Source organism: Falco peregrinus, chromosome 6 (genome assembly GCF_023634155.1).
Source record: "Falco peregrinus isolate bFalPer1 chromosome 6, bFalPer1.pri, whole genome shotgun sequence".
NCBI lineage: Eukaryota > Metazoa > Chordata > Aves > Falconiformes > Falconidae > Falco > Falco peregrinus.
Genome location: NC_073726.1, coordinates 22934159 through 22947377, shown reverse-complemented (window position 1 = coordinate 22947377; position 13219 = coordinate 22934159). Strand labels below are relative to the sequence as shown.

The following is a 13219-nucleotide window of genomic DNA, read 5'->3' as shown; positions in this document are numbered from 1 at the left end:
GCTCCTTGGTGTCAGCCCTTTCTGCTTCATGCATGTAAAGGATGCAAGCAGGGGCAATTCCACTTGCTTTGCTTATAAGGTTTCTTACCCCTCCCCTAATGTACAGATTTAGTTTCAGCCAAACTCCATCTCCAAACACGTCCTTGTGGTGTCAGACAGTAGAACAACTTAGATGCAGGGGGATCCATTCAGATACACTCACAAAAAAAAAAAAAAAAAGAATTAAACTTGCCACAAAAGTAAATTACTAATACAGTACTGTCAAAAGAAGCATTCGGCATCAGTAGGAACTTTTGGCATTCTCTATCATAATGCAAAAAGTTACAGCAAAAAGTGATTAAAACCCATTTCAAGGCTTTCATTTCAAGGCTATCAGGATGGGATGTTTTGACAATCCAATTTCTCCCCTACTCCCCTCATTTTTCTTTCCAAATAAAACACTGGCAGACTTATCCCATTCTGGTTGACGGCTCAATGGGAGTGGAAATGCATATTTCAGCAGAACATAGTTCCAGCAGAATTCCCCCAACCAGCTCTGCCTCAAAGCTATTCCTGTAACCAAGGGTGGAGAAAGCACCATCTCTTTATTTGTGTCTGCACAGCTGTGCTTCTCCTCTGCATTCCCTAAAGCAGATAGGAACCAGCTGTGGGGTACAGACTTCTTTGTGGTGGGGTTAGGCTATAGAAATAGTGAGTGTGCAAGGATATATTATCTATTCTCCAGTTGCAAAGGGTTATTTCTACTCTTCTCCTTTTAATTGTCTTTGGAGTAATGAGGTAAATGCTTTAAGGAAAAGCTTTCTTCTATAGTAATTTGAAGAAAGATGGACTTTAATGAGTTTCAGGGTGGCTGTGTCAGGCAAAGGTTTACCACCCAGTGCCCTGCTCCCAACTGTGGTCACCAGCAGCTGCTTGGAGAAGCGTAACGGGCTGGGAAAATGTATACAACACACCCCCTGAAGTCTCTCCCCTGATTTTTATTCAGTTCAGGGACTTGCCGAACTGCACATGGTTTCTACATACTCAATAATTCTCAATGCATTTCCCTGCCATCAGTTTGTCTCGTGCCCCTGAATATTGTCCAACATTAGTGTCAGCTCACAGGCACTTCTAATTTCAATTTATTCAGCAGGACTCCAGGTAACTAACTTACTGCTGTGTGACTTGTTTTCATCTTTCCAATACCCTTTTTTTTTTTTCTTGATCTCTCTCTTGCATTTCCCTGTCTACAAAGCTGAAACCATCTCATCGGTCAAGAGAGTGTGTATGTGCACAAGCTTGTTGAAGAAACTGAGTCGTGTCTTTCTCTCTGCCAATAAAGTGATGTTACCTTGTTCTGCAAAAAATCCTAGAAGCTCTCTGCTGTCTTGGTATGCAACCCTACTACCAGTCTTGCAAGTTTTTGTTTTAATCAAAGAGACTGAGCCAGAATCCCCATCATTCACTAGGGCGTTGCTGTTAGTCCTCACCATGGAACTGCCTGGTGCATTTCAGCATTGATTCAACTCATTAGTGACCCTCTACAAAGGGCCCTTCTCAGAGGGACTTTTCACTCCCACCTGTCTGTGCATGGGAAGCATCTAGAGCAAAGACAGGATTAGAAAGGTTCTTACCAAATTCATGACCCGTTTAAGAGTTCAGCCTTAGTGCTTCCGTTCATGTTTAATGTCAGAGTACCAACACAGCCTTTAGTGGGGTTGAAAATTGAATCTTTGCATCAAGTGCTTTAGAAGAATTAGGCTTGAACACTGAGGCTTAATTTGAATTATTTGGATTAATTTAAATGTGTGGAGTACAGGGATCAGTTGCATGGCTGGAAAAGGTAGGTAGACACATTTGAGTGTCCAGGCTGTTCTTGGCTTCACGGGATCTTCTCATTCCTGCACATTTCTCTGCTCCCTTATGGAAAAGCATTGTTTTGGAGCTGCTGAAAGTAAATTCATAGCAGTGTCAAAAGGGTGTTGTAGCTAGAGACCTGTTCCCCTGCTGTGCTGAGCTGTGCGAAGAAGTTTTGAGCAAGAGCCTTTCCCATCGCCACAGACAAACCTCATAGATGACTGACAATTCTGATTACTTGCAGTTCACAGGGCTTTTGTAATGGTCCCAAATCTCTGACAATGATACATGCTGTCATTAAGCCTACATAAACAATCATTTCAAAGTTGTAAAAGCAAACCACTTTTTCCTTCATCTTCTGAAGGTTGCAATGCATTGTAAAAATACACGTAGGGCTGTGCTGGCTTTTTTATATTGGTCAGCTCTCTGGCTAAGACAAAACACAAGTGAGGTCCAACTGTAATGTTTGTAGAAGGTGCAAGGAGTGAAAACAGAAGAGCAGAGTGACTTGGATTATCCAAACTGATTTGCTTTTGCTTTTTTTCTTTTTCTCTCTCTCTAAAGGGAGTCAATTCTGCATGGCGTGCAACCATTGAGAAATGCATCACTTGAGGCTTACAGCAGCAGTTTGGCCAGCTTGGGTATCTCGTAAGCCTCGTGGAAGAGATGTGAAACCTTTCATGAGTTCATTGTGTCACTTGGCAGAGTTTCTGTCGTGGCTGTGAACCACATGCATTATCAAACTTAATGCCTGCTGACTACCTGGAATGCAAGAGCGATTTTCATGTAGTTTTACTTATTTTCTAGGGGGTTTTTTCTAGATGAAAATACAAGACAGGTTGGTGTTTTGGTTTTGGGGTTTTTTTTTAATGGCTCTGAATACTGATGGTGACACACACGCTAATCATGTGCAATTTATGGCCTAAGGTTTTATAGCACTATAAATGTCTAAGCTGCCTCGAATCCTCCAGATGACTACTTTCGAAGTAGTGTAAGTGCTTAAAAGAGCAACATTGCCAAATGTATAAAATTCTACAAAATAACTTGATGCTTTGAATCCTGAAAGAGATTGGTGTCAATGAGGTGTGCTTTAATATTTGCCTAATTAAGTCTGCTTGTTTGAGAACCACAAGGCTTTAACGCATGTGTTACTAATCCCCTGCCTAATCCAAAAAATCTTTCCAAAAGGGAATAGTCCTAACAAGACAGACATTTAGGTCAATAGAGTCTCTACTACTCCTTGCTGAGAGTGGGGAGAAGAAAGCCTAGCAGGCAAAAGCCCTCCTTTGAGCAAAATATTTTCTGGTCTTGAAGATGCAGAATGGAGCATAGCTCAAACTCAAGATTTCTCCTGGAGCACCACGACCTTCCGAAAATGTAGTGAAACTGTTTTGCAAACCCTTGACAGCACTTGCAAGCAGGTAGGTGCTGTAGCATCAGTGGGATTCTCACCACCCTCTTAGCAAGCCCCTGAAAGGCTGTGCCTTGTCAGTAATTCTAATTGTGTACCACTCATGAGATCCCACAGATACTATATGGACATAACCTTGAACCATTATTTGCCTTTGATGGGCATTGGGCTGCCCAAGTCCATCTTCAGTGGTGTAAACAGCCTCAAACACAGCCTCGGTGGTGCAAACAGCCTCAGATACTACCAGGGACTCAGCCATAAAGTCAGGATGTAGCCTGAAGCAAGGCAAAGCTTCTGTCCTGACCATCACCAAAGAGCACACCAACCAGTGTTGAGCTAAATGCCTGACTTTGAGATAATATCTTTATATAGCATCCTAAATCAACTTATGCTTATTAAAATTCCAAGCTCTGGTGAGCGCATAAACTGCACAAGTAGCAGGGCTATGCAGCTGCTAAGTCTCATGCATAAGTGAGGGGAAGAAGACATAGGGTGAGGCTGGCGTGTCTAGCTGAAGACTCTTGCTCATGTGCTGATTGGCAGTCATGTACCCTTCCTGCCCAGTGCTTGCCCTCATAGCTGCCTGTGACGAGAAGCTGGGGATCCCCTTGGGCACGATGTCTCCAGTCTGGTAGGCTCTGCCATACAGCAGAGCGAGAGAGGAACGTGTCAGAAACAGGATCTCCTTAGTGTCAGGAAGGATTTTCTTGTGCAGCCTCTGGCTCCTCTGATGAAATCATTGTGGTTGCTACTGCCCCTCAGCAGGGAATGGGAACTGTGAAAAGGTTTCTTTCACAGTGTCTTGGTTTGCCTCTTCCCTGGTCCTACTCAGGGGTTCTGCTTTTCCATCTCTGCCAGACAGAGTGGTGTGCAGATGGACAGTGCAGTACTGCCTCAAACATGGGGTCCAACTACAAGGCCCCACTCCCATAATCAAGCAAATCAATAAGCTCCTCTGGGTCCTTCATTAGTGAGAGAGGACTGAGGGGTAGCTGTCCAGAGCATCCATTTAGCTCCAGAGCCCACAGTCACTGGAGAGATACCAAAAATCGGGGGAAACCTAATCAAGAGGATTACAAGACACATGCAATGGATCCCTGAGCTTGACTGGCTTCTTAGCTTTCCTAAAATGTTTGCACCAGAAATCCTGTTTCTTACAGCGAGGTTCTTCCCTCTTCTGAGCTGTGGCACATACTTTGAGGTTCCCCTTTGTCTTTCACTGTTCAACAGATCCTGTGACTACTGTGGATATGAGTTCAAGTTGGATATGAGTTGTAGGGGACTCACTGTAATGTAAATTAATTTAATATAAAGACCTAAGACCCTCGTATAGAAAGGTAACAGTTGCTCTGATTTTCAGTCTACTCCTTGCTCTGCTCCTCTCTTTCCTCTGCCACCTGACCTCCTTTTTACTACAGTCTCCAGCAAACATATTTCATTATGGCTGAAATTCAGATTGGTGTCCACTGTTCTACTTTTACAGTGAACCCCATGTCAATGGGAAGGGAGATGCTGCCAACAATCTGGGACTGCTGCACCCCTGGGAAGGTAATGTTGGATTTGGACACTGATTGATGAAACTTCCAAAATGGCAGATGAAGCTCGGTGAGTGCAGAGCAGAGGCAACCTGAGTTCTGTCATGCTTCTGCTGCTTGAAGATGGATGGAGACTTTGTCTTGAACATGTAACTGAAAAGCAAAGACAGGTGGGTGCAAAAGAGTTGATAATAAGGCAGACCTGGCTCTGCTCAAGTTCAGATTTCAGGGTGCATTTCCCTCCCTAGCCTGGCCACAGCTCAGTGCAATCGTGATTGACTCCAAATGAAGTGTGGCCTTCAAAAATCTACATTTGGATTGAATGCTCCTCTGTACCAGTTTCTTGGAACGCCTTCTATTGCCTTCTGGTCATTCAGATCTAAGCTGTAGCTCTGCAAATCGACTTGAAGACAGGGAGACTTGCCAGCTTCCAGAGGCAGCTCCACACTGACCTCCCAGCCCACCCTGGGACACTTGGACTCCACAGGAGACAAGAAGGCCAGGTCATAGATCTATGATATCACTAACCACAACTTGGATACCCAGCATCCCACTTGTACCTGCTGATAGGACGGTGTCCTCTCCCATCACATCCTTGGTTTAACAGAGCCTTCAGTATTGACTTCACCAAGAGAGTCACATCTGGTGACCACATCCTTGGATATGCTTTGCACTCATGACCTACCTATCTATAGTTGCAGCAGAGAAGGCCCACCACAAGCACTTCTCAGATCAGCGATGTCTGTACTGAGTTCTCCAACTGCATGGAAAAGTAATTTGATAAGTCTGTGGCTCACTGCCTGCTGTACTGAGGGGGATACAGTGCTCAGGGATGCAGCTGCGGTCACTGCAGAATGCAAAAAACAGGAGGTCTTTTTTTGAAAAGACAGGAAGCTTTTCAAAAGCAGGAGGACACCAGTTTGTGGACGGCTGTTGCAGAAACCAGGGTCCAGCTGAGCAGGGGAGGTCACTGAGGTAGGAGGCAGCTGTGAAGGAGGACTGGAAAGACGTGAAAGAATTTGATTGGTAGAGATGAAGTGTATGAATGTCTGAAGCATACTGAATGTCTATCAGTAACTATAAGCCAATATAAATTAAATACCAAGTGAGGCAATACAAGTTGCTAAATCTAGTTTAGATTTGAACAAAAATAGAAACTTAACAGTTTTGTCATGTTAAGTCTGCACTGGAATAAAATAAGCAAAATAATTCCCTTTGCTTTGGCATAATATCAGTGCTGAGTCTGACTCCTCTGGCACACTGCTGAGAGCAAGCCTGGTGTATTGGGTATGCTTATTCTTTTTCCCATCCCAACAGTATATTTCAAAATAGAAGTACAACTTCTTTCTAAAACCTTCAAATCTTTGTCTCGCATATGGTTATGTTAAGCCTTTTGGCAGGCTGCTACTTTCAGCTTAAAGAGGGGGCATCTACTTCTCCAAATCAAGCCACAGGTTCCACTTCAAAAGCTAGATTTGTTTTTTAGTATCTCTGAAGAATCAATTTCTGATTCATTATTAAAATACAGCCAAGTCAGTCGAATACCTTGTGCATATGTGGGGGTTTTAATGGATTTCAAAGAATTTCATCCAACTGCTACACAGAAGTTGAGATCAACCTGTGATTGAAATGAACATGATCAACTAACTGTAAAAGGCTATTCCAGCATAGCTTCCTGGAGTGCCAGCATTGTTAAAAAGGGAGATCTTTCTGCCAAAACTGTCTGATCTAAAGGCAGATTTGTGCTCCAGTATCCAGAAGTATCCAGAGATACTTCCAATTTATAAGCAATTATAAATCATAACCCACCCCCTCTTACAGGAACAGCCAGGGCTGCCACCCCATGAGGGGAGAGACCCCATCCCCTCCATGACAGCCACTTTCCAAAGAGGGAAAGGGCTGAAATGGAGGAAAATCAAAATCTCAGCCAAGTGGGACATGTTTCCAACTGATACCTTCACTTGAATGTGTCTAACCGTTCACCCAGTGTCTTGCTCAAAGCACCACTTAACTCCAAGTGGGATGGGAGGAACCATGAGGGCTCCTGATGGCTTTTCAAGGCAGAGTTTCTGGGGTTTGCTAGTCAACGCCTGTCGCGCCAAGGTGTCTGCTTTTCTCTAGCACTATCAGAAGTGAAGACCCCACTGCAAATGGTTTACACAGTGGTCTCATGCCGAGACGTGGCTGTGGTGAGACAGATCTCGCCCTCTCCACACCAGGGAGCAGGAGTCGAAAGTCCCACCTTTTTCCTTTGCATGGCTTCGTGATGCCTCACAGGGATGGTTTGGTCCAGGCACATCCCGTGTCATCCCGGGAGAGGGAAAGCCCCTTAAAAGCGAGATGGGAAAGGGCCAGGGGTGCGGGCAGGATGCTCTGTGAGGGAAGCCGCCGACTCAGCCCCATGCCTACACCCAGGGGACACCCCCAAAGTCACACCCCATTTAAATTGCCCGTGTGTGTTTTGAGGGGGGTGTCTGAGGTAAATTTTTTAAGATTTTTAAGTTGTTTCTCCAACAACGTCTTGTTGATTTCCAACTCCCTCATGGGGATGAGGACATTGCTCCCCTTCCCGGGGCCGTGGGGTGCTGGCCTTGCATTCTTTGCGGAAAAAATACTGAAGGGAAGGAGGGAGGACGGGAGGAAAGGAAGCATAGCGTTGGCCGGGACGGAGCAGGCCGGCGATGGCCGGTCACAACGGCTCCGTGCCTCAGTTTCCCGCCAGCCGGGGACCTCCCTCGCGCGGGGCAGTAGGGGGCGCTGCGCTCTTCGTCCCCCCCTCCCCCGGCCGGCCCGCTTCCGTCAGAGCGGCGCCCTCGTGCCTCCTGGCCACGCGCCCCGCCCGCCGCGCTGATTGGCCTCTGCCGCTACCGCCGCCATTTTCAAACCGCCGGTTCGCTGCTGCCGGTACTACTGTCGCCATTTTCCGCCGAGCGGAAGCGGTGCGGCTTGGCTAGTCCCCGCCTTCTCCCTTCCCTGGTACGACGTGTAGCCATGGAGGCAGAGCCTGTTGGCCAGAAGCCCTCTCGGCTGAGACGAGGCAAGGCCAGTGCCGGGACATGCGCCAGCCACTCGCCCCCGGCGAACAGCACCCCCGCGGTGACCGCCTCGGCAGCCTCCTGCAACCGGTAGGAGCCGCGATCTCTCCCCGTTCCCCCGTCAGAGGCTGGAGCCCTGCCAGTAGCACACGGTTCCCCCTGGCTCGTGCGCGCCCCGCGAAGGGGGACCCCACCATTCCCCTGGCTTACAAGGCGGGGGGCTCCTTTCAGCCTGCAGAGGACGCTGCTCCCTCCTGTCTTCTAAAGGGAGACCCCCGGCAGGCCGTGGGGGAGCCCTCACCCTCCTGTCTTACAAGGGATATTCCCTCCTTGCGGTTGTACGGGACTCCCTTCCTAAGTCATAAGGAGAATTCCTCTCCTGCAGGCTGTGGGGGGCCCCCTGCCTTCTTATGAGACAGACACTTAACACACACACACACGCTCAACCCAGATCGTAGGGGATGCCTCCCTCTATGTTCTATAACGGAGGACACCCCCGGCAGGCTTCCGCCCCTGACTTATAAGGTGAACGTGTCTCCTATAATTAGGTGAGGGGTTCATCAACACCCCATCTTGTATGGTAGGAGCTGGGGAGGGGCATTCCTCAGGCCATAACCAGTTTTCCTGTCTGTTCCTGTCCCGTAATGGTGGGGTGTCTTTAACGTCCCCTGGAGCGATTGGCTGAGCCTCCAGGATCTCTGCAGGCCCTAACAGCAGATCAACTCCCTCTCCTGGGCATGGAGAGACCCTTCTCAGCTCCAGCGTCAGTCCTGGCTTTTACTCTGATTTTTAAATCCCTGTGTATACCATCTATTACTGTTATTTTGATATGTTGAACTCGGGATGCTTTTCCAAGACCACACAGTGAAAGAAACTGTTACTACTTAAGTTAACCTGAAGATCAGTTTATGTGTTGACCCAAAAAAAGTTACCTGTATGTGTTTATAAGGAGCTCCTGCCCTATCAGAAGCTGACCCCTGAGTGAATCATCTCCTGCTGACTCATATCTAGACAAACCCAGATTGATCAGCAGAGGCTTCTGTTTTCTGTTGCCTTCAGGGTTAGGAAGTGATTTCTCCAGGTGTGCAGGTGATGGAGAAACCACCCATTTCTGACAAATGTGGCTTTAGTTACCTCAGCACAGTTTCTACCTCCAGCTGCTGTATTTGGGCAGAGGTTCACTCCTAGATGTGATCTCTTCCTCGCTGCCCTGGTTCTTTGTGCCTGATGCGGGACTGCAGCCCTTTGCATCCCAACTTGGCAGCTGCTTGGGTTGGAGTGTTGAGAAGTGCTCGTGCTTTTCTTCCAGCTTCATTTGTGCCATGGGAATGAGTGAGAGGAAGGTGACTGGGGCAGTCCCTTGTTTTGAAACCTAGTGAAATTGCCCATGGACTGGAGTGCATGTTCTTTATTGGGTGACTTAAAGCAAAGCAAGGTAAACACTGATGAGCTTGGTTTTCGTAATGGCTGGTTTTAGTAACCATTCTGGATGGCAGAACTTTTTAATGAAATTTTAAAAATAAATGTTTTCTTAGAAACATGCTGCACTATCATCCTGAATATCAAATTGTAGCTCCCTAATTACCGTACTTGAAAAGCATAGCATAATTGAAGACTTCAGTGATTTGATGAGTTGATGAAACACACTGGCTCAGTTTCTGGGATGGTCGCACATTCCTTTGTGAGGCTTGTCTGTGTGGAGAGGCCCAGGGAAATTGTGATAAAACTGGGAAAGGAGTTTATGCAGATAAGACATGCATGCATTAAACCTTTGTGTGGAGACTCACTAGCAAGATGATGCCAGCTCAGCACCTAGATGTGGTCTTGTGATGTAGGCAGAGCAATTAAAGAAGTCGCTGGCTTGAGGCTTGCTTATAGAATAATAGAAGAGTTTAACTGGAAGTGAGTTCTGGGAAGTCTTCAGTCCAACACCTGCTCAAAGCAAGGCCAACTTCAAATTTGTCAGATTGCTCAGAGCATTGGCTGGGCAGGCTTCAGAAACCACAAAGGACAGAGATTTTCTTACCTCTCTGGGTCCCTGTTCCAGAGTTTGACCACACTCATTGTGGGGGGGGGAATATTTTTCCTTTGAGCTAATGGAAATTATCCTTGCTGCAGCTTGTGCGTGTTGCCTCCTTTCATTCTGTTGTGTGTGCCCAAGAAGGGTCTGTCTCTGTCTTCTCTCTATTCCCTTTTTAGATAGCTGTAGTCAGCAGTTAGATTCTCCTCTGCCTTCTCTCACCTAGGCTGAGTGGACCTGCTCTCAGTCTTGTTCGTCCTGTGCTCCAGCCCCAACACAGTCTTGTTTGCTGTGGGCTGGATGTGCTCCAGTTGTTGATGTTTCTTGTACTGGGAAGCAAAGCTGGACCTAGTATCCAGATGGGGTCTCACAAGTACTGACTGGCATCATTTGACCTGCTTGCTGTGTTTTTGCCACCCTAAGTAATGCAGAGCCAACCATCTTGCTATAAACCACTAATAACAGAATTCAAATTGTTTAATGCCTAGTTCAGCTGTTGGGCAACTGGCAAACTAGGACAGAGGGACAGTTGGTTGGTTGTTTAAAAAAAAAAGCCAAACAAACACAAAACAACCTGGAAGCAACTGGGGGGGGGGGTGTTAGTTGGGGTGTTGGGGGTTTTTTAAACTGCTTTAGCCAACTGTGCAAAATCTGTGTCTTGTGTTCACGAGTCCAGCTGCCAGTCTAACCTTGTAGGGCTTTAAGCCAGTTTAACTTGTAGGGCTGGTATATGTTAGTGTGTGACTTCTTCCCCTTGATAATGGTGAGTACATCTATCCACTTGTTGCAGGCAGGATCAGTACTTGAGTCTCTAGGCTAGGACAGGCAAGAGTTCCAACTGTTTGCGCTGTGTTTGTGGTCTGAACAGCCAGCCTGCTGCACAGGGCTACTCTGAACAGAAAATCCACAAGCTGGGGTGGTTGAATTCAGCTAGGCCTCCAGGAGAGCCACACAGGACACTTCAGCAAAGGCCACTACTTCCTAAGTTAGCACTCTTGCACTAGAACATAAATATATTTAAACATGCACAATAAATTACCTCAGTCTCACTGTTAATTTGCTTTAACCTTGTGAGTGTGTGTACACATGCAGGAAAAAGCTCTTGTCTCCAGCCCTGTAACCTGACCCTGGAGGAGGGAATCCTCTGCCCGCCAGCCTGCTTTTAGTCAGGTATCTGTCTGGGCAGAAATGGAGCTCCAGTTGCAGGCCTGAAGCCTCTGGGAGTCTCTGTTGAATGCACTAAATACATTCAGCAATCTTTGAGGACGAGGTAATATCTTTCGTTAGACATGTCCTCTTGCAGACCCTGCCTTGCTTTTGTACCATTAGACTTTCATGGCTACAACATTCCTGAGTAGTCTCAAATCCACTGTTTCAGTGAGGTTTTTTAAGTATTAGTTTGACTTTCATAGGAAGCATTATGTTTCACTTCTGTGATGCTAGAGAATTCCTGATGCTTCCAAAAGATGGGTATGTGGTTGGGGAGGTGTGAAGGGATGTGGTTTGGACAGAGTATTTGTAGTCAGTCTCTTGTCTATGTAATCCCAGAGCTGTATCTAAAAAGGGAGGAGACAGTTGATAGCATGCTAGAGACAGTGACTTCACACAGTTATGAACAGTGAATGTTTCCTCCAATAGCTCTAGACTGGGGGCTGCTTTAACATCTTATAATTTTCCATTCATCCCTTTCCCCCATTGGCAATACCACTGTAACTCTCGCACAGCAATGTGATTCAGGTTTAAGGTATAAACATGAGAGGTGGTTGCTCAGTTGAACAAAGGGAGAGGAAGCTATAGAGTGTGCCCAAAGAGCAGCCCTGAAGGGGGAGTGAGGGATGGGTTTACCAAGAATGCATTCTCTCTGTTGCCAGCTAGTTTTTGACCCAGAATCAGACAGCATTACTAGTTGCTGGATGAGTTTCTCTGAACCTTGTGCCCCCAGCTCTGGCAGCTAGAAGACGACCAAAATAAATTGCAGGTAGGTTTCTGGGACAGATAAAGGAAACTTTGCTTTTGGTTTTGTTTGCTTTGTAATCTTGTTCCCAGCTTCATAGTTTATCTAGTCTCAAGGTGAATCCAGGTGAAGCTGACAGCTCAGGGGCATGTTATCTCTTCTGAGGTAACACACTTACATAAAACATCAGATCCTCTCTCCTGCCCCAGACACGCTATCTAACCCCAACTTGCATCTTGCATACATCTTTTGCCAAGCTGTGTGAGCCAGTGTTGGAGGGTGGCTCTGGAGGAGCTCCCTCCAGCTGGGATGGCCCAGCACACCACTGGGAGAAGACAGGTACCATCCAACTCCAGGCAAGCCTGGAGCTTGCCAAATTTTTTTAATCTTTATCCAGAGTCAACTTTTCTCTCAGATATCTAGAAACATTCTGTAGCTTTTATATTTCAGAGGCACCTGGAGACGATCGTGCAGGGCTGGAGTACTGCTGTGCTGAGCTTTTGAGGACAGAGATGGGCTGTCAAGTCACACATCTAATAAAAGCCCTATCTCATACTGCCCTTCTTGAGTGTCTGCATCTTTGGTAGTACAGAGCCACAGTTCTTTTCAACCACTAATGCTATGACTCGCATGTGATGTTGTGCCTGTTTTGTGATCTGTTGTTACTTGCTTGGCACCTGGGGTCCCAGACCTCATGAAGACAGTGCAGTTCTGAACAAGAGACAGTGACGTGTTGCTTTGAGACAAGCTATCTGCAGTGGGAAGGAAAGAGGATCACAGTTGATTGTACATATTCATGTTCTTGTAAATATTTTAATTGTAACTGTCACTTCTCAGTAGTTATTCAAATGAGATTAATCTCAATTAACTGGCTGACTTTGTATGGAAGGATGAAAAGAAACTAGTGGTTTCTATTTAAGTCACATTAGGGTGGAAGGTGGAAAAGTTTCTCAGTTGTCAAATTGTGCAAGCAAGGGTGGTGTCATGGTAATTCCCTGAGCAAAAGCTGGTCTGAAGCAGGCTGACCAGTGTTGACTTGAGAAAGCAAGGACAGCTTCTGTCTGGTGTGATCAACGGATTGGGCTGACAAAGGAGCTCTGTAGAGTAGCAGGTGTTGGAGAAGAGCTGAGAGTCTGGTTTTGTGTTTTGTCACAGTGCAACTGACCAGCTGCCAAAGGTGGGTTCCGGGTTCCCCAAACCAGCTCTGTTCCTGCTGCTTTCCTTGCAGCAGTCCCAGTCACTGTTTGGCTGCAGGATGAACTGGGTAGTTAGTTTTCTGTTGAACCAGTACCCCCCCCCAAAAAAAGCTAAGTTTTGCACTTAATCAGCAGTTGAACCACCTTTCCCTATGACCAGATGATTACTGAATTAGGCTTGCAGGGATGTGGCCGGGAGGAAGGGGGAAAGATAACCTTTTTTGATGGCACC

General features: G+C 46.5%; 1 protein-coding gene across 1 annotated transcript in view; it reads left to right on the top strand.

Annotated features, from left to right (window-relative positions):
- The first annotated feature begins 7725 nt into the window (after positions 1–7725).
- Positions 7726–13219, top strand: part of NET1 (neuroepithelial cell transforming 1) — a 54006-nt gene continuing 48512 nt past the window's right edge. The window contains exon 1 of the mRNA XM_027783698.2: positions 7726–7907. Within this exon, the coding sequence (XP_027639499.1) occupies positions 7774–7907 (134 nt within the window). The 5' untranslated portion in view covers positions 7726–7773. The remainder of the gene's footprint in view (positions 7908–13219) is intronic.